The sequence below is a fragment of the Clupea harengus genome, chromosome 3, assembly GCF_900700415.2.
Source record: "Clupea harengus chromosome 3, Ch_v2.0.2, whole genome shotgun sequence".
Classification (NCBI taxonomy): domain Eukaryota; kingdom Metazoa; phylum Chordata; class Actinopteri; order Clupeiformes; family Clupeidae; genus Clupea; species Clupea harengus.
In genome coordinates this window covers 6,913,066-6,939,346 of record NC_045154.1, presented here as the reverse complement: position 1 = coordinate 6,939,346, position 26,281 = coordinate 6,913,066, and the positions used below count along the sequence as shown (strand labels likewise).

Genomic DNA, 26,281 nt, shown 5'->3' with positions numbered 1-26,281 from the left:
ATCATCATGACACACACACGGCAATCTGGCCACCACTCAAGCAACATGAAGGGTCACAGCCAAAGAAACAATTCACAACTGTGAGAGATCTCAAAATAAAATCATAATCCAACCACAGTATGTTTCAAATGTCTTTGTCAAGTGTGAATGTCTTCTGTCAGTTGTCTACGAAATCTGACATCTGACAAGCTTTTTTTTTTTTAGGAAAGAAGAACTACTCCAAACATGCTGCATGTTCTACAATAATAAAAAAAACTGAAATACAGCACAGTATAGAAAGTACTTTTCCCCAATGTTTCCTTTTAACATTTGAGAGAAAGAATCCTTGTGAAAAGCTGGGTGTTTCCAGATATGTTCTGAACTTCATTTCAAGCTCTTGTCCTCTCGAGTGTTTACAGTCAGTGTCAGGAGAGCGTCTTGTGCCACACACCAGCTAGCAGCTATATCTACACTCCACACTGAATACAAAAACCAGACATGTAGGACAAGAGGCTCCATACGACGGCCCTGCTAAGAACGTACCTCTCTTTCACATCTTTACTCATCTTTATCAATACCTCATTAAGTTCTCATGCAAACAGTGGGATTAAACCTAATGAGAGATAGGACACCATAGTCAGCTAGGACTAGATACACACATGCGGCAAGGTAAATTGTGTCAGAGATTACTTCAATGAGACTTTTTTTTTAAATGACCAAAAAATTATTTAAAAAACACACACACACACACAAGTGCGCACATGCGGCTTTCATGTTAGCAAAGACCAAAAGGAGTACAAACGAAAGGCAAGCATGGAGCGTACATCAACAGGCTCTCTGGATTACTGCAATTCATCTCCCTAAACACCCTTGAAGTCCTCCATCGTTTTCTTTTTTCTTTTAGTTTTTTTTTTTTTTAGTGTCTTGCACTGCAAATCTTCCACTACACATTTGATGCTCTCTCTCTCTCTCTCTATCTCTTTTTTTTTATCTTCATGCCGTTCCTTTCTAGTGCTCCTTGAAAACTGCTCAGCGCTCAGAGAAAAACAAAAATCTAAAAAGCTTTGCTCTCAGAGGAGGAGCCGGATGGATTTACTGGGGGGACTACAGACTACATGAGTCATAAATGTCTGCTGATTAGAAAACCTCTGTCAGATCATATTCTCATTTCAGGATATAATTGTAAATGCTCGCTTTTAAGGCGGACTTAATAAGGAACAGATTTGATCTGCCGTACAAAGGTAAATAGGAAAAAACACGGTTCCATGGGAGTGCTGGGCACAATAAAAAAAAAAGGCAGGTAAAAAAGCTCATTTAACATTCCTTTAATTTGAGTAAATGGCTTCAAATTTGAATATTCATTCAAAGGCAATGAGCAAATGCATTTTTCAACTCACTTATTCCACAAAGGCGAGCAAAGCGTGCATCCAAATGAAAAACACTTGTGTTGCTGGCATACGATCCCTCGCTCGGGCGAAATGGGACTGTAAACACAGAACATACATAAACAAACGCGATTGGAGGGCGACGAGAGGAGAGGAGATGCGAGGCAAGGCATGAGCCTCGCTGGGCTGCCTTGCGCGTGTCACAAAGGCCCGCACGCCTCGGAACACACAGGCCCCCCTTTATGACATCAGCACTCTGCCCTTGCAGAAAGCTGAAGGTGATAGTGCATGGTGAGTGTTTGAGTGGTTGGTGGTAGCTGGGTTGTGGAGGGGGTGGATGGGGGTGCATGAGGGGTTTGTATGGAGGTCTCTGGGGTGGGGGGGGGGAGCGAGCTCTGCGTATGTCTGCCCGCAGCCTCGACCAGTGCTGACCAAAGCACGAGAGGAGCCCCCACACTGCCCAGAGGCCACGGCAAACTCACAGACATTACATATGGGGGGGGGGGGGGGGGGGGGCTTGTGTTGGGTGGAGGGGATGGGTGTGGGGGAGTTGGCTGGGGTTGTTTTCCATTCCGCTGTTGTTTTCTGCTGTGATTAAACACTGTCTATCTGCACGATGCGATTGATACCTAAGGCCAAAGGGAAGTCACATTGGCCGCACGTAATTTGTAAGCGGCCCCTCTCTTCCCACCCCCCGAGGACAGATTTATGTTCGGCTAGCAGATCTGTTCTGTATTATTTCTGCAGAAACAGAGCCGCTCCTATCGCCTTCCTTTAGCGTCATGCCTTTACAATCCTGCCGCTCAGGCGGAGGTTTACATATTTCCTTCCTCCGGGGGGGGGGAAATACACACACACACACACACACACACACACACACACACACACACACACACACACACATACAAACACACACACAGACACACAGAACGAGATATGGCAGGGTAATGGTAACCTCCTCGGAGGGGATAGCCTTTGCACACATGCTAAGCAAAAGGAGCGAGGGAGAAGGGGGCATGCCTTTGAAGTCATCAGTTTTAACACTGATCACTCTTTAACCTCGTAGCACATTTGCACAGATGACTTTGATACGAGGTGCAAAGCTGCACGGCTCGATCTGCCGGGATGATATCATTTTTTTTTTGAGCCGCAGCAAAAACCATAACAAGACTTTGAAATAGGCAGACTTAAATTGGCGCTGACAACTTAAAACAAACATGGACAGCTGGCTAATTAAGTAAATGAAAGGAGATATTTCATTTTTTTTCCATAAAGTGAAAAGGGCTCTGTAACCTATAATACATCAGAAATGAGATGATTTTCTTAAAGCAGAAATCTGTGAAGGTTTTTTTTATTATGATTTGAATCTTCCCCATCTGATTATATCACTGTCTCATTTTTTTTAATACGAAGGAAACAGTCACTTCCAGGGACTAAATGGAGCAGTCTACAACAATTAAACAAATTCAGATGATAATTGTTTTTTACATTTCAAATTAGGCAAATAATGGTTCAAAGTCTAGTGAGCCAGTGCACTCTCCTTTCCAATGTTCATCCACGGCATATAGAACACTTAATTGCCATATCATAGCACTCTCATTGGCCGTGAAGTGTGTGTGTGTGTGTGTGTGTGTGTGTGTGTGTGTGTGTGTGTGTGTGTGTGTGTTTCTTCTGTCTTTGCTACTTCAAGACGTGTTACAATTGCTTCACTGCTGAGCACATACACTAATGTGCACCATGCACAAATCATGTGACTTATCTCCCTGAATTAACCTGCTTCTTTCAGTCTAGATCTATAGAGAGGATGTGTTTTTTAACTGGGTGGGGGGTTGTGTGTGTGTGTGTGTGTGTGTGTGTGTGTGTGTGTGTATGTGTGTGTGTGTGTTGGGCAGGGTGGGGGGATTGGGGAGGCTAGTTTTCCTCCTCAAAGATGAAGCTAGCCCCCGGTCATCACAACAGAATATATTGAGCACATTATGGATATGAATCCCAGGCTTATCCACATGGCACAGGGGTCATAGCTGCAAGGCTTTGAGGCAGTTCCACACTTCCGTACTCCTCAGTCAGAAAGCAATAACACAGACACACAACCCCAACACACCATTAACTCTTTGCATCCCGAACCAGACAGCAGTATGAAATTAAACCACGGCCTTCCACACAAGGACAAAACAAACAACACCCATTTCAGACCGTAATTAACAGTACCGTTGCAATAAAGCTGTTATTCAAGTTTATAGAACAGCTCATCAGTTACAAGATGCAAACGGTCAATCTAAATGGGAAAATAAGTCACAGGTCCTGCCACACTGTATGCGGTGTATTTTCATAATACACCATAGTGTGCCTATTTTTACTTCTGTTCACCTAAAGCCTACCCACTCTGTTTCTGATGTGTCTAGTTTGAAAGCTTCAATCTCTTGATATTCCCAGCGGAGCCTAGCATTCCATTAATGATTCCGTTTCCTTCTTAGTTTTGAGTTTCAAAGCGCCACAACAAAAAGCAACTGAGCGGTTCCAATGAGTGATGCATGAGAAAACCCCAGGGAATGAAACAAAAATACTGAAGAGAGACGGTTAGCACATTCAAGTGGTCCTAGCTGCCGTCCTCGCTTTCTTCTCTGCTCGTAGGAGTTGAAATAAAAGTGCACTTTCGATGAACTTGAGATCGAAACACAGGGCCTTGTGTGGGCCTCTAACAGTCAGAAGCCTGAACTTTGAACAGTGACAGTTTAAGAAAAACGTGTGGATGGAGAGAGAGAGACAGATAGAGAGAGAGACAGAGTGGTAGAGCTAGATAGAGGGACAGAGAGGAAGAAAGAAAAGGTACCTTTTCGTCCTCCTCGTCGTCTTCAGCCACGGACATGTTTTCCTAGGGAGAGGAGAGAAAAAACAGAAAGGCGAGTTGGCGAGCGCGGTGGTGAGAGAGGTGAGGACGTGTGTGTGCACCGGAGCATTTTTTAACAAACACCTTGTAATGAAAATCTCCTCCTGCACATACACCCCCACTGGGAGAGGCCTGTTGCCATGGCAACTGCATCGTGGGGGTGACCTCGCACAAAGGGAGAGGTGAGCGGAGGGCCTCCTTCACAAGAGCAATGCTACAAGCCAGACAATGTAATTTCTCCAAAACATAAAACACACTCACAAACACACACACACACACACACACACACACACACACACACAAATACACACACACACACACACACTTTTTTCCTCACAAGCACTTGCAAACACAAAACAACACATACATACCCACATTCATGCGTGTGCACACACACACACCACACAAACAAACAAACAAACAAACAAACACAAAAACACACAGAGTAGAGAAAACATTTAATTTGGGCACTGGTGCCTACACCAGTTTACATCAAGCCATCCCTGACCCTGACGGGGCATAGCACTGTGACTTTGCCAGAGAACGGGTCACAGTCCCTGCTAGCTGTCGGGTCAGGGGAAGGTGACAGCAGTGAACCCAAGCTGGGGTGGCACTTGGGGGGCTGAGTGGGTGGGTAGGGGGTAGGGGGGGCAGCATGCCTGCCCCAGAGCAAGTGACGCAGCCAGGGGACTGGGCTACTGTCGCTACGAGGGAGGAAGGGCAGGCAGGCCACAGCCCCCAGATCAGAGCTGACACTCCACGCGCATGGAGAGGAGGTCATAGCCCGAGTGTGAAGAGTGACGACCTTCCCTAAAAGAGGTGGCGAGGACCTCGTGTCCTTCAACCCTGTGAGTGCACTGCTGATGGGACACAGACATGAACACCATCTGAAACGTCCATCAGCACAGCCAGCGTGGGATTGTTTGCTTTTCTCTGTTACAGAAAATAAGCATGCCGGTAATCATGAAAGAAATGTATTTATTTTTGTGGTGAGACTGCAACTGCACCACGCGATGTGTGTTTTATATGGTGTATGTGGTATTGGGTGTGTGTATCGGTGTGTGTGTGTGTGTCTGTGTGTGAGAAAGAGAGAGAGAGAGAAAGTATTTGTGCATGTGTATGCATACGTGTATGTACGTGTACGTACGTGTACTTACGTGTACGTGTACGTATGTATGTGTGTACGTATGTATGTGCCTGCGTGTGTGTGTATGTGTGTGTAAAAGTGTGTGCGTGTGTGTATGTGTGTGTATGTGTGTGTGTGTGTGTGTGTGTAGTAGGATGAGGCTTTAAATTGTTTTGTGGGGGGCTCATTTCAATGACATCACCCGGCAGATTGCATTGAGTGGGCGAGGGAGGGGGGGGGGGGCTGGGCTGTGTGCGGCTGGCGACTCACTCACCAGGTCCTGACTGTGGCTGACCGCCCCCGGGGTGTTCTGGAAGTAGTTCCAGGCGATGAGCAGGAGCAGGAAGAGGGGCAGCATGAAGAGCTCCCACTGCCACACCGTCAGCACAAAGATCTGCAGAGAGAAGGACGACCAAACACAACACAGCACAAATGTCACAACACCACACGATACCAGGTACGTCTCACACACACACACACACAGACACACACACACACACACACACACACACACACAGACACACACAGACACACACACACACACACACACACACACACACACACACACACACACACACACACACACACACACACACACACACACACACACACACACACCAGAATTGGCCTCGCAAGCACAGCCCTGAGCGCAGCGTGAAACTTTACGTCTCACGGGAATGACGTCCAGACATCACACACATGCGCATACACACACACACACACACATGCGCATACACACGCACACACACACGGTTTCAAACATATGCAATCACAGCAACATATGTCCACTCGCACATCGCACATACAGTTCACAGGCTCACATGACATGACAGTATGCACCCACCCACACACACCCACACAAACACAGACACACACACACACACACACACACACACACACACACACAGGTTAATACCCGTGTGAATATATAAGAACATAAAATAACATACCCAGATCGAACCCACTACACTAACTCACACAAGGAGACAACCTATACATTAACCTATACATTGTTAATTTATGTGTGTATGTGTGTACACATGCGCTTGTGTGCACACACGTGTAAGGGATATATAGATAGCACGCTATCATTTATAGGGACACTATAACACAGATTGAATTTACACTGACTGACAAATGGCATTGATGTGATCTCAGATTCAGCAACCTATGCTGTCTTCTATGCCTGCCTGACTTAGCAATGGAGGAAAACATTTGGAGAAATGTACCTCCTTCAGGCTGACTGCACTAAGGGGAAAAAAGCCAAGACCCCTGGCAGCAAGAAAAGATGGATTATGTGGAACGAATAATTCTTCATAATTCAGTAAAAGGAATGGCGCTTAGCGCGTCATAACACCCACTGCAGCTCACAGCGGCGCACTAATTGGACGGCCCGCGTTTAAACCCATTTAGTGACAACCTAATGAGGCTGCCTCCAACTGAAATTATCAGACGATATGAAAGGAGAATCATGCCGGCAAGGTGACTGCAAAACAAGACGTCAGATGGAGGCAACAGGGAAAAAAACGGGAGAGAGAGATGTTTTAGAAGCTTCATGAATCTCATTTTCATTCTGAGAATCAATTATGCGGGAGAGCAATCACGACGGTACAGTATGGGATGCCGTGTATCTCCATTAGTTTTACATTAACATTCTCCGCGTGCACCAAGGTGGACCTAGTGCACTTAACCGTTCAACATTTCCGCTAAACACCGAACGTGCATAATCCACCGGCTTTCACGTTAAAATTCATCTGAGTGCTGCGACGCATCGCAAAATGACCCATGCTCAGTTACACACCTGAACAGTCCGATGGTGTTTTTTTTCCCTTGCTGGTGTGAGAGGGGCCTTGTTAGGAAGCATATGTCTGACTCAGTGCTGGGTTGCGCTGGGCACTGAAGGAGCCTGGAGGCCTGTGCTTGTGGATCAGCAGAGAGCAGCCTGTTCATGTCACCTCAGCCCCACGTCCAGTGTGTGCGCGCGCGCGCGTGTGTGTGTGTGTGTGTGTGTGTGTGTGTGTGTGTGTGTGTGTGTGTGTGTGTGTGTGAGAGTTTGAGTGTGTGTATGTGCTCCAGGGTGCCTCTACCTAGCGACACACTCAATGGGGCAGCGGTATACTTTCCACTCAGCCGTCAGGCAAATAGGAGGCGTGTTTAATGCAAACAAGCATCATCACTCGCTCTACATGACCTTGGGCCTCAAACCCAGTGTGTGTGTGTGTGTGTATGCCTGTGTGTGTGTGTGTGTGTGTGTGTGTGTGTGTGTGTGTGTGTGTGTGTGTGTGTGTGTGTGTGTGTGTGTGTATGACTGTGTGTATGTGTGTGTCTGTGTAAGTGTTTATTGTGCATGTGTATAGCAGGCACAACTAAGTATTTACATATGTACAGTGTAAGTGTGTAAATAATTCAGATTTACTCACACACACACACACACACACACACACACACACACACACACACACACACACACACACACACACACACACACACACACACACTACAGACCAACTCCCGACACCGAGTCCAGGTGAAGGATGCTAATATGAGGGATCCCCTCTGGTTCCCAGTAACCTGGGTCATGTGTTGTCACATCCATTTCAATGAACAGACCCTGGGGGGTGATATTTTTCACCCCTGAGGAATTCGGTAAGGCTAGCAGACATCTAGCATCTAGCCATAGCCAGCACCTTCTACTGAAAGAAAGCACAAGGCAGAAGTGAGAAGAGAGAGAGAGAGTGAGACAGAGAGAGAGAGAGAGAGAGAGATAGAGAGAGAAAATCTGTGTGCTTGGAAACTGACATCAGCCCAGCAGGAATGTTGAACCAGCTATGCCCTCCCTGCGAAAGCTGCTACATTAACCACTAAAGTCTAATTGCCTGGTCTCCGTCTTCCCGCTCGAGTCAACAGAGGGAGCCAATTCATTTCCACCCGGGGAGCCGGTGGAGAGAGGATCTGTCACAGGTATTCATAATCGCCCACTAATGCAAATTCCCTCTCAGCACAGGCACGCCGGCATGGTGGACAAGATAAAAGCTCGCGGAAATATAATGCGCTGTGTCTAAACCTGCCGTCTAAATGAGGATATAAACCAAACCTGTCAAAAGAAATCTCCTGCATTCCTCCCAAGTGATGTGTCAGTCGCCAGCGACTGTATATGTGTGTGTGTGTGTGTTTGTGTGTGTGGGGTGGGGGGTAGTTACATGGCTGCTTTTCTTTCTGTTTTCTTTTTTTTCTTCGTATTCACTAATAAAAATGTAACAGCGAACATCTGGGAGAGGCATTGCGCTTCCTCCCCGCTCAGGCTCACAGACAGCTGCGGAGAACACGTCAGGTAGGCCTCGCTAATGAGCGCTGGTGGAGCCGCTCCTCCTCCACCCCCCCCACCCCCCCACCCACCCACCCTGTCTCCTCACATATTCCTGCCGTTCCTGTGAAACGGAGACGTAACTAATTCCCCGCTAAGTGGTTTATGTTTTATTAGCGGAGAGCGCGAATGATTAAAGAAAGGGGTGGACAAAGTGCAACCTGTCAGGCTTAAGAGTAGAATTTATATTGAAAATAATCCACCTTTTTTAATTGGCCTCAAACTTCCGGCTCCCTTTTTTTCGGGACAGGAGGGGGGTGTGGGGTGGCACTGCGATGTTTTATTACTCATCAAATTAAATGCGACAAAGAGAACCCTCGAGTCCCTCAACCACCACCACCCTGAGCGCTTTACCCGGGGCGCTAAAACAATCACTCACAGCCACGGACGCAAATTAAAGTAACAAACAGCAAAAAAAAAAAAAAAGCGAAGCAGTGAAGTCATAATGGATGGCCTCCTCGAGTTTTTGTCCAGAAACAACAAGGGATGGCAATGGGGAAGGGGATGGGATAATGAACGACTTCCTAATTGAACAGGTTCCCACATGCAGGGGGACGAGAGGGATGGCTGATGAAGCCACCTCCTTTCAAGAAAAAGCCCCATTTAGTTGAAAAATGCCTACATGATTATGCATGGAGTGTGGCAGAAGGGGTGCGGGATGAATTAAGAAAACTATTAGCGCGCCTGAGAGGAGGTGATGGAGATGCCCCCCCCCTCCTCAGCCACCTGTAACAAGCTGGCAGAAGGCATCCGACCCCGGGCAGGGCCGCACTCTGCCAGGCTGGGGTTAAGAACAGCCCTGACAGGTTTGTTTTATGGTGTCGTTAATATGATCCGCGCTAAATGCATTTCACCACGCCGCCATTCGCCTCCCCCTATCCAGACACGTCGTCCCCCTGGCCTGCGCAATAAGGGACCTAATAATAAAGCACTCAGCGATTAAAAGTGCGAATAAAATAACTCTTGGAGCCAAGAGCTAGCATGGCAGCATGCACAAACCGCCCACGTCCCCCCCCACCACCACCAGGGAGAAGAGGAGGGTGCCATGATGGGAACAAAAGGACAAAGATGCACTCACTAGGAGTTTATACTATCCTGCAAATTGATTAAACTGGGAAGGGGGTGGAGTGTGAGAGAGAGAGAGAAAGAGGAAAATGAGAGAGAGAGAGAGAGAGAGAGAGAGAGAGAAAGAGGAAAATGAGAGAGACTGCTTGCTGACAGACTAAACAGAACTCGAGAGGGCTCAGAAACGATTGTGCCGCGTCCACGGGTGAAAGTAAACGTGTGGCACAGCGGGACTAAACAGCCTCACATCCACTCTGTCCTCCCTCCCTTCCTCCCTCCATCCATCCCCCAGCGCGCACCCTGGCCATTATGATATTCAGCATCACCAGAGCAGAGAGTAGATGAGTTGGTCCAAAAGGACACCAGGCATACTGGAAGCCTCTTTTACAGTTGAGGGGTTACCACAGGAAGGGCCGACGCAGACTGCCATCTCCACTCAGCCACCAGCTCTGGCACAGTCTCTATCCACTCAGATGTGGTTGCGGAAATCTAATCATGTCAGACTTGCGATGAATAAAACAAAACTAGATCACTCACAGATCAAGCCTGCCATGCAACTGACTGTTTGCCGCCCTTGTGACGTCGTTTAAGAGCCTGTGCATGTGCACTTGGGAGTTGCTTGACTGACCATTCGCTAGAACAGTATGTGTGTGTGTGTGTGTGTGTGTGTGAAAGGGTGGTGGATTTATTATGCGACTGTCCTCCTTCTGAATGAGCGGCTCCTAACTAAAACATAAGGGGGGATCTATAATCTTGCTCGACTCTTCCGCGCGTGCATTTATCTCCCATTGCACTTGGAAAGCAGCGGTAGCCAAGACGAAAACAAAGCGGCCAGAACCAGCCAGCCTTGCGAGGGGTCACTGAGAGGAGCCATGGCCGTCTGCCAGCCTCTATGAACATATCCAAACGACTTTAACAAGGCTGACTAAAGGCTGCAGGGGAGTGTGTGTGTGTGTGTGTATGTATGTGTGTGTGTGTGTGTGTGTATGTGTGTGTGTGTAAGGGAGTGAGTCTAATGGAAAGGAACAAAAATGTGAAGACAAAAAAGCATAATTGTCACTATTTCCTTTGTTAAGAAAAATTATAAAAAAGTGTATATCGACCATCTATTTTTTTTTTCTGGGTGAAATCAAGGGCATATGGAATAATCTGTATTTGGTTTCTCAATTAAGATACAAAAAAGATATTAATATTGAATCATAGAGCCCTGTGGCTCCTGCATGCTTTGTATTTTTTCACCTGAACTAGAGAGTGAAGAGAGAAAGAAGAGAATGAAAGAAAGAGAGCAAGAAAGAAATAGGAAAGATAGATAGTAAAAGAGAAGGAAACAGAGACAAAACGGAGAGAGCCTGAGATAGAGAGCTGCATCTGAGTGGAGAGAGAGAGAGAGAGAGAGAGAGAGAGAGAGTGATGCAGAGAAAAAGAGAGGGAAAGAGAGACAACGCGGAGAGACAGATAGCGAGAGTGGCCGAGGGCTAATGTTGGCTGGTGATGGCCCTGGCAGTGAGAGCAGCAGTAGCAGCAGTGGCAGCGGCGGCGGCGGCGGTGTTGGTGAGGGGGTGGGCGCGCGCCTTAACGCTACTACTGCTGCTAGTGCTACTCCTACTGCTGTGGCCATAAACGCAGGGCAATGAGACATGTAATTTGTGGTGAGCTGGGGCCAAAGCGGGGACAGGCTTTCAGATAGGATTTCTCTGCAGGGCAGGTAGAGGGCGAGTGGGCAAGCCTGGCGCTCCGAGCGCACACAGAATAAATATTTCACATCCACTCCACTCAAGCCTGATGAAGAGGAGGAGGAGGAGGAAGAGAGAGAGAGAGAGAGAGAGAGAGATGCACAGGGCACAGAGAGACAGGGGGAAAGTAGACTGAGAAAGTTACAGAGAGAGCAAGAGATATACATGGAAAAAAAAGAGAGAGAGAGAAAAAAAAGATAAATAGATAGAGACTGCAAGAGAGAGTAGATATCACGCTATCTACTAATTTTGATATCTTTGCTCTTTGCAACTGTTATTTATCCAAGTTAGTAGTTGTAGAAGCGCATAGAATGTTGGGAGAGCTTGGGGCAGCGCGAAGCAGAGCAGAGCCCCGTGGTGCCTGTCAGTGGTGGCCGGCATGACCTCCGTCTCCACGGCCGCAGCGCCGAGTGTTTAATCTGTGTCGGGAGCGTTAACACTGAGCGACCTCCCGCGTGACAGATCCACCAGGCGAGCCTTCTCCCCTGCGGCCGACACCAGACCCGCGTGTCAGCTCCACTCACACACACGGGCCACACACACACACACACACACACACACACACACTTACACATACGTGCACTACAGCTGTCAGTGCCTGGCCACGCCAACTGGGACACACACTCAAGTACACACACACATAGCTGCCTGGGAGTGTTTAGCTATACTCTATAACTAGGAGAGATGTTAGCCGTGGTCATAACTGCACCTAATTCATAGTGGGGTTAAAACAAGGAGTACACTGCATAAGGGTAGAGATGAGAACAGAGTCAACACCATCCAAAAGCACTCATCCGTGCATGTCCGCTAATATTAATGCTTGGTGTGCTGGATTTCCTTTTGAAAACATGAGCAATAACTACTTTGCTGAACCGCAGAAAATGTTCACTGTCTGTTCACTGTATCGGCAATATAATAACTCACCCCACACACACACACACCTACACACACCCCCACACACATGCACACACACACACACACACACACACTTAGAGATGTAAAGCAGTGGTGAGCAGTGAGGCGGTTTGAGTCTTGTTAGTCTCCACAATAAGAGCCCGGGTCCAGCGAGGTCAGCGTGAATCCCTCACGAAGCCCCAGGAGTGTGTGGATGACACTGGGCGCTATCACATCTCAATAACAAGCCCGCCTGTGTCAAAGCTGAAGGCAGCCACCACCACTCTCCTCTCCTCTCTCTCTCTCTCTCTCTCTCTCCTCTCCTCTCTACTGTTCTCCTCTCCTCTCCTCTCCTCTCCTCGCTCGCGGTGGATGCGGCGGTCCCTGCCTTTAATAATTAATACATCGCAGAGGAGTTTGAAAAGCGCACGTATAGCCCATCACCATCAAGGGCTGTATTTTTTCTCTCTCCTCTCTTCTCTGTTCCATTCACAGCAGCACTTCTCTGACATGTCCCTGGGCTGTGAGGGCTGAATGCTGGGGGGGGGGGGGGGGGGACAGTATTGTTAGCAGGCCTGTCGGCCAAGCCGCCAGCTAGAGGGCTATGCCTTGCCCATGAACCCCTACTTTTCATGAGGAAAAAAAGACAGGACCATCATACTAAACCGGATGGAGGAAAGCGTCCAGCAGGTATGCACTCTGGACTCACAATCACATACACACACACACACACACACACACACACACAGGCTTCACGCTCCTGGCCAAAACTGCAATGCAGCAAAAGAGACTACAATTTTGTCTCTCTCTCTTTTTTTCTTTCCCCACTCAGCGTACCCAGAAAACCCTGTCATTTCCCTGTTAATTCGAATAATTGTGGCTTCATTGATAATCGCTTTGAAGGGACCCATAATGATCGGCTGGTTAACAGCGCGGACCACCGGACCAGCCACCCAGGTGGTCCGCCCGGGACTCCCGGGACCAAGACCGACCCAGTTCAGCTCTCATCTGGAGAGATGGTGATGATGATTCTCTCCGCGTTGAAATCAAGAAACGACAAAAAAGAGTGAAGGGATTGGTGGTGGTGGTGGTGGTGTGTGTGTGTGTGTGTGTGTGTGTGGTGTGTGTGTGTGTGAGTGTGTGGGTGTGTGTGTGTGTGTGGGGGGGGGGACGTCCGTCGCAGCTGCCAACTGTGTTTACAGCTGCAGCGCATCAAACATTCATCAGATGCCGTCTTTCCAGGCTGTGATGTGAGTTAATCAGCATTTCACAGGCTGTCAAATGATGTCTAAACCGCTTGCTACCTGGCAGTGTCAAAAAGAAAAATGGTTCAAATACGTGCACACTCACTCACTCACTCACTCATTCTCTCTCATACACACACACTCACACACATGGTCACCCACACACTGACACACACACACACACACACACACACACACACACACACACACACACACAGACACAGACACAGACACACACATACATATAAAGTTTCTTTTCTTCTTCTTTCTACCTAGTCAAAACTACTGACAGACATTCCACCCTCACATGTTAAAATATTAATTCGACTTAAATACTTAAAGCAGTCTAATGACAGCAAAGCTCCAAATCAGCTTTCATGTGTAAATGATCTTTTATTCTTCCTCTTCCACTTCTCTCCCTCCCTCTTTCTACTCATCTAAATCCACCCAAAAAATTCAACCAAAACTTTTTTTTTTTCCAACGCCGCACTAATCTGTTCCACCTATTGTACTCTCAGCACTAACATCTGATGCAAACTTCATCATTATCATTTCCGCACATCCAGCCCCCCCCCCCCCCCCCTTTCCTAAGGCCAACCTAGTTATTCTCCAGGACAGAGAGTGGAGATTGCACTTGCGTGGAGCTTCCCCCTCAGGTTGCTGTCTGTCTGTTTGCCGGTGCCAATAGAGCACTGCCTACTCTACCCAGCTGTCTGTGCTGAGGAGCCTTCCATAGTGCTTTAGCTCCATCTACAGGCCAACTGGTGCAGTGCGGCAAAGAACTCTGATTGACCCCTCTACAGTCTCTCCTGACGTATGGCACATTCATCTCGCTTAGTCTTTGCGAGCAGTGCATTTAAAAGGCAGTAATTTATGAAGATTTTAGCTGTCACACTCCCTTTTCCCTCTCTCTCTCTCTCTTTCCCTCTGTTTCTATACCTCTCTGTCTCTCTTTCTTGCAAAAAAGGGACACACAGTTGTCAAACTTTAGAAGCACAGCTCCTAGTCTCATTACCAGAGCATAAACAAGCAATAAAAAAATCCCCATTTCTCCTCCTTGCCCAAGCTCACTACTGATGATGCTTTCCAAGGATTTTTGCTGTGTGTTTGTCTTCAACGTGCGAGCCTCCCTCTTTTAACGTTACCTAATTAGGCGCTATTTTTACAGCTGAACCCATGGGGTGGGGAAGGGAGCGAACATCAGACGGTAAAGTTTATCCCTCCACAGTAAAGATTATGCAATGAAAAATGAGCAACAAACTATACCGCAACACTTGAAAAAAAAAAAAAAAAAAAAACAAGCAACACAAAAACTTGGTGTTACCACAAAAACTTGGTGGCCCAAAATACAATCAACATACAGGCTTTTTACAAGCAGTGTATGTTTGGTAAAAAGCCTGAATGTTTTTAAAGTTAAAATGTAAACTAATTTAGTTTACAAAGCATCTCTCAGAAAAGCTAAAGTTGCAGGAAAGTTTACTCCAAAGCCTTTGTCTTAGAACGCCACATACATACAGTACTTACACATTCACATACGCATCCACTTGTGTGCACACATACACACAAACACACACACACACACACACACACACACACGCACACACACAAACACACAAACACACACACACACACACAAACACACACACACTCATACAGTATGCATGCACACACATTCTTATATTGCAGCACACATTATACGGTATTTGCAAAATCCCTCTCTGCCCATCAGATCCAGCAGGTTTGTTCCAGGGGGTGTGGAGTGTATAGACTGGCTGTCACGCGGGGGTCAAAGCACGGGCCTCAGGGACTTTCCAGCCCACTGCTGAACATGATCGCCTCTGCCTCAGGATCTCACACACCCCGATAAGCCCACAACATCCCAGAGAAAAAAAAAAAAAAAAAAACATATAACACAGGCATAGCATAAGGTGTTAAAACTGCATGAGCGTCGCTGTGGTCTAGCCTGCTAGCACGTGCCTCCATTAATAATGCATTGTAATGTATATTAAAGCTAGCTTCCGCTGGCTGAAGCGCTGGTGTGCACTTCCTAGCAGCAGATGCCCTAGGATGCTGCGGGAGAGGCGCAGACAGACAGTCCTCTAATTATACACATCTGAGACGCAAGCAGGGGCCATCTGTCAGTGTCTGACTCAGTTACCTTATTATCAGCGCCTAAAGATATAAATATAGGAGAGGAGGGAGAGAGAGAGAGAGAGAGAGACAGCGAGAGGATGAGAGGGAAAGTGAGAGAGAAAGCGAGAGGGGGCTTTCATTAACGCACAGGGTGGTGGTGGCTGCTCCAGACAGCTCCGCAACACAAACTTAATTGCAAATTATGACTTGGCAGGAGAGGGAGTGGCGGCACAGTGGCCTCTGATGTGATTGCCCCGGCGAGGGCAAGGGCATTGCTGTGGGTAGTGGCATGGCACAGCGCCGGTAATGACAGTCAAGACCTCTCTGGTGTCCTCTGGTTTCAAAAGGTGGACTTTTCACTTTACCAGTTATTTCCTTTTCCTTCATCTCCCGTTTTCTCACTCTCTCTCTCTCTCTCTCTCTCTCTCTCTCTCTCGCGCTCTTCCCCCCACCCCTCCTTTCGTATCTCTCTTTTTTTTCATTTCCCAGACACCATTTGCCTGTGATATTCCGGAGCCGTCTCGGAGTGTGTTGCCCGGCCTCTACACAGGCGGGGTGAGGCACACGGAGCGGCCCGGCTGGATGATGGAAATGAGGGGCTCCGGGGGCCTCTGAGCGGCCCTCTCTGCGCACTGCCCGTGGCAGGTGAAATAGCCTCCCGTGCCCTCGGATGACTGACCCTCCCCATCTCCATGGCTGGGTCAGCCACCGCCTCCGCCACCTCCCACCAGGCAGCTGGCCTCTCCTGAGCCGAGAGGAGCAGAGGAGGGAGCGTCACAGACGGGGAGAGCCTGGGAGGGACAGACGGTTACTGCCTGCTTTGTGGGCTCTGTCCTAAACCCGCCTAGCACTACAAATGAGGACAGACACTAACTGGCTGCTCTGATTCATCCGACCACTGAAAATGGGGACAGCCAGTTATTACCTGCGCTGTTCTGAACCTGCAGGCTACTCAAAATGGTAGCATCATATACATACTGATTGTTGGCGCTCTGTACTATAAATTATGGTGCAGAAACATGGGCTTTTCTGGTAAAATAGCTGGTTACACTCTTAACAATCCATGCTTGTATTTGGAAATATTTGAGACAAAACGTCCAAAAAAAATGTAATGGTTATAATTATGAAATGAATCATTTCAACAATTACCTTAATACAAGGCCAAATATTATAGCCGTAAATATCAGGGATGTTGAATACTCAATTCTCAATTTGTTTAGATGAAAGCTAAATTATTTCTTTACTCTGCAAGGTCACCACTGTATTCAGCACAAACTCCTCTGTTAAACCATACAACTCCATTTGGACAAGAACACTTCAAAGAAAACCGCCCGCGTTTTCACGATCAGAAGCAATACTGCAAAACATAAAAGAAGGAATAAACAGAAGTGCCATCTAAAACATCGATGGAAGGAACAATAACATCCAGCAGAGTAGTGCAAATGCACAACAAATGAGGTGAATATGAGAAGCCCCCTCTCGAGCTCCCGTAACGGAGTGGCTCCCAGTATGGGCTAGGAAGGGAAAGGTGGACCCCCCACTGAAGGGGGCCTGCTAGCCTGCATGGGCGTCTGCGTACCTGCCTGTCCCCGGGGGGATAGAATGCCGGCAGGATTGGTAAACAAAGATAATAAAACTCAGCAAGGATGGAATTCACTGATAGATGCCAACAACTCAGGCAGTAGGAACCAGTGGTCACACAGAGGGATCTCACACGCATACAGTACATCTAGATACATGTTGAATTGACATGTTGGCCAGAACATGGCTTAGCCAAGATGAATCTATACAGAAGGTGAGTGTCAATGTCAAAAAGAATAGACAAACAAATAAATATAATAATAATAATAATAATAATAATAATAATAATAGCGAAAATGAATGAATGTCCCATCCGCACATGCCCAGACCAACCCAAACACGCATATAACAAAAACACCCCCCACACAAACAATTATTAAGACTATGGAAATGCTACCTAAAGACGACGTAAAAATAACCCTTGCATATTTAGATTATGATAAACAGTGTTAATGTTTAATAAGGAAAAGACAGGGAACCATAGCCATCATGCCTTGGGGCTCTATAGAAAGTCATTAGCATGGGCCACTGACTTACCAAGAAGGCTGTTATACTGCGCTGCGTGCTCTCCCACTGAAAACAGCTTTTAATGTACTGCAGCGTGTACAGAATGGCCCCGCTGATCCGTCGCACCCGGTATATGTTGCGGGCTAAAAGCTAATAGGGAATAACAAGGACAAATCTCCAGTTAACGGAATAATGTGTGGAGAAAGAAGACACGCAAGAGTATCTTAGGTTTCAGACTCCATGGAAATGAATACTTATTTAGAAAACTGAATATTTAAGAAAATGAGTTGTATCCCTTCATTGTTATTTGAAAGACACTTGTGGAGTGCGGATGAAATATTGTTTACATATGAGATTACACTAAGCTCAATGCACTTTGTTGTTTTAACTGTTCAATCATTATTTGGAGCTTTGTAAACCAACCTTCTTGTTAAATTTGGGATTGTCCTCCATGAATTTAATTTCTGTTGGTCCAAAGCTTCTGATGCCTGCGCGAACCTATATATTTGAGGGGAGAGATATTGATTAGAATCTCAGAGAGGAACACGATACTTCATGACACATCTGATGAGTACAAATGTGGGGAAAACTTCTTGAAAGGGGAGGATGGCCATGACCACCGTCTCTTTCAGTCAGGTTTCATTAGCATAATGGCTGATCTTACTGGATTGTAGATGACATCCATCTCCAGTGAGATGGTCCCCTTAGACTGACTTCCTAAATTATCTTTCTTCAGGTGCTTGGTAACTGCTTGGCCATTATGAATCTGTAGGATGAGTCAATGACAAATATTATACTTGAACAATGCGTGAAGGTAAACTCTGTAAACTCTGTAAACTCTCCAATCTGCACGGTACTCACTGAGAGCAAAGGCACTGCCACTTTCCCAAGGAAGTCTGGAGGTTTGTCCCGGTCGTCGTCATAGACCGTCAGAACAAGGACATCATGTATGTCTTTAATTGGCCTGTGGACACGGACAAATCACAAACACAATTAGCAAACCAAACAAACATTGATTTTTCATGCCTTTCAGCATTATTCAAATTATTTCAGGGACGAGGCACTAGGAGGTCAAATAAAGTCACCACTCACAATGTGAAGACTTTGTTCCACTCCGGGTTGAGTGTTTTGTGGATGGTCTGGGTCTGCAGCTTGCTGTTCCCCAGCTCGAGTGCGCAGAAGGGATCGCTCTTACCTGAGAGGGGTTAGGAGAATGGGTTGTACGTGGACCGGTAAAGCTACACAATAGAAAGCACCACTAAATTGCGGAAGCTGGGTGAGTGAGCATGAATCAAGTTGCCAGGTCATTACCGCCGAGGTCAGCCGATGCGAGGTCAGTGGCCTTGATCACCTTGATTTGAACAAAACCGACGTCCTTCATATTTTTCAAGGAGTTCTTCAAACTCTAGAATGAGGCAATAGAGAGCCGCATTACTGACACTCATTCATTTGAAATATATGGGATCATGGGGCAAATCATTTTCTGCCGCTTTAAGTACATCCATAATATTTCCTTGGGAATAAAATAAACATTTAAAGAGACAAAGACATGGAGAGACATGAGGACTGCAGGAGAAGTGTACTCTGTCCGCTACACTGTCTCCTCATGCCCATCACATTTGAAAGCTAATTTTTGCTCAGTAGCAAGCCAGTCGGTTAACATTAATGGTTATAGTATCAGTTCAAAAACTCAAGTGCTTAAATAAAGACCTGCAGGGATGTGTTTGCCTTGACTTTAAGTTAATGTAAAATCTAAATATTAATCGGTGTTGATGGAGACACTCATGGTAACATAGAGATCTTTCAATCATATAAATGTTTTCATTCTACATGTAGCCTTCAGCCTCCCCCACCTGGACCAAACCTTTTCATTACTTCTGCAAAGGGAGAGGAGGTAGGGGTGCACAAATGTAGTAACTGACTGCCCCCAATCACACTCATTGGGTCCTACTGTATGACAGATACAGATCATATTCACGGATTCTGTCTATCTATCTCTATTAATCTATATATACCGGTATATATATATATATATACACATACATAAATACACATATATATATATATATGTATGCATGGATCTATTCATAACAATTGGGTAAAAGTAATTCTATCTATCAACCTATCTATCTCACCCAATATCTAATCTAATGTATCTATCTGCTCTTGGAGCACATGCACTCCCTCTCACCTACACAGCCAGCCCCTGAATTGTTATGAGGCCTGGGTCCTTGCCCAGACGACCCAGACGAGTCAGACTCACATGATGGTCTCGCACCCTCTCGCTGGTCTGCAGGTCATCTAAGGGGGGTGAGCTCAAGTCGGACACGGAGACTCCGGAGCAGGGCGTGAGGGTGATGAGGAAGACCAGCCTTCCCTTGCCCGGGTCCAGCACCCGCGTGTACAGCTGCCTCTGCTGGACTGGCAGCCTGGACAGGTCAATATCCAGCCTGCAAACACACAGCAGAGAAGGAGCAGCAATCAGCAAGTGTGCAGTCACAGACACACAGTCAAACTGACCCGGATGAAATACCACAGCCTGGATGACTGATTCACTTGTAGACATGAATGATGGCAATTACTAATGTTTGAGGGATAGCTACAGGGAGATATCATTAACAAATTCATATTTGAAGAATATGTAGCTGGCCATCTAGGGTAAACAATGGTTTAAAAATACTTAGCTGGCTTATATTTGAATGAAATGAGCTGTGCAATCATCAGTCAGTGCTGTGTATAAAAGAGTGAAGTAAAAACTTATTTAAGTTGATATATGTATGACCTGGCACAAACCGGAACCACATATACAACCTGAATGTCAGTTACTTCACGTATGAACGGGTGGGTCAGAGGTTTTCTCATTCTGAGCCTAATGATGGGGCAGAATGAGATATTACACTAATAGATGTCATCAGTCTCAGTTCAGAGAGTCACCTCAATAGCTGCTGACGCCACATCTGGCCAAGATCTAGTTATTCTGGTGGGTGTTCCGTGTTTGCATCTGGGCCATATCTATGCCAGAACCAGACAGCTTTGACCTTTGACATTTGGTCATTAAGGGCTTTGACACTCACAGTCCCCAAAACTCCTCACACTTGCGGCCTCTCTTGCTGCACACCTCCACCTGCAGCAATTCCAGTCCGTCCAGCTGGTTGAAGTCAAACGTCTCTCTCCACTGCGGGTTCGCCTTTATACACAGGTTCTGGATGGGAGGAAGAGGAAGAGGAAGAGAGGGAAAGAGTGAGTGAGTTATTGAGTGAGTGAGTGAGTGAGTGAGTGAGTGAGTGAGTGAGAGTGTGTGTGACAAACAGAGAGAGAGAAACATAAGGAGAGTGGATGGATTGAAAATACACACAAACACACACACAAACACACACAAACACACACACATACACACACACACACACACACACACACACACATACACACACACACACACACATACACGCACGCACACACACACACATGCACAGATACACACACACACAAACAGGAACACGGCTGTGAGCAAGCAGTGCCAGGTGTAATGCAGTGTCAGCCTGAGGAGTAGCAACATGACAGGTGTATTAAGTTCTCATTCAGTCAACCTGCAGCAGGGGTGTGTTGGAGGAGAGAGTGCATGTGTGTTTGTGTTTATGTGTGCGTGGGGGGTGGGGGCTGGAGTTTGATGTCAGTGTGAAGTGTCTTCTTCTGTACACACTCAAACACACACACACACACACACACACACACACACACACACACACACAGACACACACACACACACAAACACACACTCTCTGCTTCCTCGGCGGGATTGCAAACATTGACAGGATCCAATTAGAATTAGCTTTGTTCGACAAACAAACATGCACAAACAAAACCAGGGGGGCTTACAAAGAGATGACACAAGAACACAAGACAAGGCAGACGCTTGTTTAGCTTCATCAGGGCTGGCGGGTAGGGTTGGGGGTGGGGGGTGGGGGTTGTTACGTGGAGGCCTGTGGTGATGATGGGAGGGTAAGCCCACGCGATAAAGAAGAGGTGGAGGAGCAAAGCATGCTGGGTATGTAAATGGGAGTGAGGCAGGAGGAGAGAGGGGAGCCAGCTATGGCTGGAGTAATGAGCACCCCCTACTGGCAGTGCACTCACACCCCTTAGACAGACAGGTGAGAGGGTAGAGGACTGGAAAGAGAGTGTGGGACAGAGGGGGTTTGACGAGAGAGAGAGGGAGAGAGAGAGATAGAGAGGAGCGATAACGCTAGGCACATGCTGGACTCACATTAACTGAAAGGGCTCAGGGTTGTCAATTATTATAATCAATTAAGTCCTCAATTGAGCTCCTTTGCACTTTGTACTGCGTGTGCTTTGGTTGCATAAGAGTAGAAAGACAAGAGAGAGGAAGTGATGACCTCACAGGGGGGGACACACCTTGCTTTTGAACTTCTGCTCCCCCAGTCGGAAGCGCACGTACACGTCGCCCTGGCCCACATCAGGCATGTCCTGGCCCTCCACTAAAACGATGGAGTAGACGCCACTCCACACCTGGTTCTTCTTCACGTCCACACCCCGCTGCTGGGGCTGTTGGGGCTGCTGGCCCTGGGCGGGAGACTGACCCTGGAGAGAAGGAGAGAGAAAGAGAGGGAAGAATTAGAAAATGTTATGGCTAAGTAATCACTCAAGATTACTGTTGCTTTGACAAATTCACTGTCAAACCAGAGCGAAGCGGAACCTGTGACGGATCTTGGCGCGGTCTTAGTGGGGGCGCATCTGGTGCATTAACACACTACATATTTACCTGATATAGTCTGAACACCCAAACAAATACACCTCCTAGTCTCATATCTAGACTCTAGAATCTAGATATCTAGATATGTAGACATTTCTAGAATCTAGAGTACTTCCTCCTATATTATTCCCTTTTGCAGTCCCTGGGGAGGCCATGGCAGTGGGAGTTTTTCCTCAGTGCATGAGCTAAACATACTGTATGTTCTCAGAGGATGTGTGGAGAATGATGGCAAAAATTATTATGAAAAAAAATGTCTTTCTCAGTTCTCAAGCGCAGCATCTCAACATGTCATCATCTAAGCTGGCTCAGGGATGCGAGAGTTACATCCTGGACACGTCTAACCTCACATACGGCCTCAGAGCTTAATGCAGCATCAGTGCGGACAGACAGAAAGACAGGCAGGCAGGCAGACAGACAGGCAGGCTCTGGGAGAGAAAGACAGAGTGAAGAGGGAGGATGAGAGGCAGACAGCTGTCTCAGGCGTAGAGCGGATCTCCCTGACTTATCCAGCTCAATCAGGGAGCTCACACAGGGAGGGGACACAGAGACGGGAAGAAACGGTGCATCACCAGGCGTGTGTGAGCATGCCCGACTCCCCGCTGTCACACACTCGCACCTCACACACATACACACACACACACACACACACACACACACACAGCGGTCAGAACCGTCCAGCTGGGCCTGAGATACTTATTCAACATCAATTCAATTTGATGGTAAAAAAGAACACCATTCCAGACGGCGAAGATAACAAGAAGCCAAGCAGGATACCAGTCAGCCAGATATCACCCACACCATCTCTGACTCTGGAATCAATCAATGGCCCAGATCTGGCACGAATCCGGTAGTGGTTGTCAGGGAAGATAACAAGCAACGCGCTGTAGATACCATGCCAGAGCTTTGTGCAACACCCCCCCCCAAGCATCCCCCCAAGCGTACTTTGACTCAATGACTCACCAGAGCCGAGTGAGCGATGGGGGGGACGTGGAGGGGAACGGTGCAAGACGAAACGCCTGCTTAGACCGACTCTTCAGTCATTAAATGGACGATTTGCAGTGTTTTCTCTGCTACGCAGCAGTTCCCTTGAAAAACATTATCCAGGGAGGCTTCCCTGTTATCTTTTCACAGTAAATCCAGTGTTACTGGCCTGTCACTGAAATGTGTGGGTGTGTGGGTTTGGGATGGCTATGGGAGAGTGTGTATCTGTTTGTCTTATCTTTTGTGTGTGTCTATCTCTGGATGTGTAGAGATGGATGTACTGTACATGTGTATGTGCCAACATGTGGAGGGCTGTGTAGCTGGGTAAAGTTGTGTATCTTTTCGTGTATGTGTGTGTGTGTGTGTGTGTGTGTGTGTGTGTGTGTGTAATAACTTCAGAGGCATGCCCTGTGCGTGGTGGATGACTTGTATGGCTGATAGCTCCGGCACTTCAAAACACAACAACAGGGGGGAATGGTGTTTGGTGGCGATAGGAGGTGGAGGGGAGGTCAGCTGGGTCTGGCAGTAATTAAAGGCGAGAACTGTAATCTTCTCTGGCCTCTTTGATTCGACGACTCCTCTCTGTCTCACCAGCGCGGCTTCAGAGAGGAGCGTCACGTCACCCCTCTGCTCCCCCGCTGGCACCCTCTGCGCCCCCCCCTGGCCTCCCCACCCCCCTCCCCCGTCCGGCCAGGGTCAGAGCCGCACGGGAGGCCGGTCCACCGGGATCAAAGCCCGCCGCTCTCAGCAGAGTTAACATGCGATGCTCTGGCCACATCACTATAAATACCCACCTTTCAAAAAAAAGTAAAGAAGAAGACAAGAAAGAGAAGAGGAAAAAAGAGAGAGAGGAGAGGGGAGAGGGAGATGGAGGGAGAGTCAGGAGAGAGATATAGGCTGATGTGAGCCAAGCCGTCCCCAGTGTTTATCTTGGACCCATTTCTATCTGCCTAGCCAATAAAACAATTCCACTTAACAGTAAGTGGCCCCTGAAGAGAGCCTATTCCTGGTCCTAAAAAGGGGCTCCAGGATTGCTTCCATATGGTGGGACAGCATGGGGACGGGCAGGAGGAGCCTGTGCCCCAGCCCATTTGGCTGATGCTCCGGCGCTGGCCGCGCACAGCTGTGATATTACCTCCTAACATCTGGGTTATAGCTCGCCGTGCCTGGGAATTAGCTGCCGCGCTCCTATCAACAGCGTCCCACACTGGCAGCCTGCCCGCTACGGAGGGGAGAGAGGAGAAAGGCTCCCTCCGATGCCGGCCAGACCTCACACACACACACACACACACGAGTGACACACATATATGTGACAAAACCTTAACACATATTCATAAATGTATGTATGTATGTCAACCATACAGACAGCCACACGCACACATAAATAGGCTCTTGTAGATACACTTACAAGCATAGACCTAAGCACAAATGTAGAACACGCACACACACACACACACACACACACACACACACACACACACACACACACTGATTTTACGGTCATTTTCTCCTTGTCATGTCTGCGGTGCTGACACGTGTGTGCTAAGGAGGGGCATAGCTGAGTTCTAAGATGAACAGAGCCTGTTATCATGTTTTCTTCACCCTCTCACAGATGTCAAACAGAACATGGCAGCACATTTGCAGAGGGATAAAATTTGAAACTGTCAAAGAATTAATGTCACCAAACTGTCACATAAAAACCACAGATCACCTACCCAGTTTATAATACATCAAAATAATTGCCACAATAATTGAGAAATATGGTGAAAAGTTTAGTGTCTTATTTCCTCTACACGCTTAGGTCCACCCTTCCATCAGTCTCTCCTCTACCAGAGAACAGACAGATAAAAATAAAAAATAAATTGTCCCATGCCAAATTGAAATTCTTTTGGCAGATGAAGGCAGTAGGCAAGAGGCAGATGTAGAGCATAGACAGGCAGCTTAGGCCATATCATAAAACCTCAGCTAAGATAATGAGAAGAGCTCCAGTCCAGAAAACATTTCACCAGTGCACTGTTTCAGCCTAAATAAATTACAGCTATCGCTTATTGCTTAGAGATTAGCCACTATCTGCCACAAACTCTAATAAGCCGCTGTTCCCTCTGAGCTTAATTAAAATGCAAATAAGTCCATTTGACATGTTTAGATGAGTGTAATGTTGTTTAGTCTAGCTGCTCTTTCTCTATGAGGAAACGAAGCATGTAACAGTTCACACAACGAGGACAAAAGAGAAAAAAAAGATTGAAGTCTGCCAGAGTTCTCACATGTTTAAAGGAATCAGTCAGGCAAATATGAAAACCGCGGGTGAGCGTGAAAAGATATACGCTCCCTGTGCAGTAGGACTTCTACACTTTTCTGTTGAACTTGGACCAGTGCTAGGCATAACACTCTTTTGCTATGATATATTTATGATGTGATGGTCTACTGCCACCTGGTGGATAGTAATGGTAAGGGAAATGACTGGAGTTGTTTGAGCACCACTGTGCTGACATGTGGCCTCCTTGAGCGAGTAGAAAGACCTCTCTGACAGGCGACGGGCCACAGCTTACCTTCCCAAAGCTCCCTCTCCGCCTAATCATCCATCGCTGTGTGAGGGAGACAAGAGAGACAAGACTTAGAGACCTTCTCAAAAGA

General features: G+C 47.1%; 1 protein-coding gene across 4 annotated transcripts in view; it reads right to left on the bottom strand.

Moving 5' to 3' along the window:
* The window catches only part of mctp2a (multiple C2 domains, transmembrane 2a), a 45,472-nt gene that overhangs the window by 8,092 nt on the left and 11,099 nt on the right, over positions 1-26,281 (bottom strand). For all 4 annotated transcript variants that reach the window (XM_031564415.2, XM_031564418.2, XM_031564419.2 and 1 more), the window contains 12 exons: positions 26,197-26,232; positions 22,309-22,494; positions 20,973-21,100; positions 20,162-20,348; positions 19,210-19,303; positions 18,991-19,093; positions 18,760-18,862; positions 18,563-18,664; positions 18,322-18,396; positions 17,929-18,048; positions 5,652-5,771; positions 4,195-4,236 (listed from right to left, as the gene is read on the bottom strand). In XM_031564415.2, the coding sequence (XP_031420275.1) occupies positions 4,195-4,236; positions 5,652-5,771; positions 17,929-18,048; positions 18,322-18,396; positions 18,563-18,664; positions 18,760-18,862; positions 18,991-19,093; positions 19,210-19,303; positions 20,162-20,348; positions 20,973-21,100; positions 22,309-22,494; positions 26,197-26,232 (1,296 nt within the window). The remainder of the gene's footprint in view (positions 1-4,194; positions 4,237-5,651; positions 5,772-17,928; positions 18,049-18,321; positions 18,397-18,562; positions 18,665-18,759; positions 18,863-18,990; positions 19,094-19,209; positions 19,304-20,161; positions 20,349-20,972; positions 21,101-22,308; positions 22,495-26,196; positions 26,233-26,281) is intronic.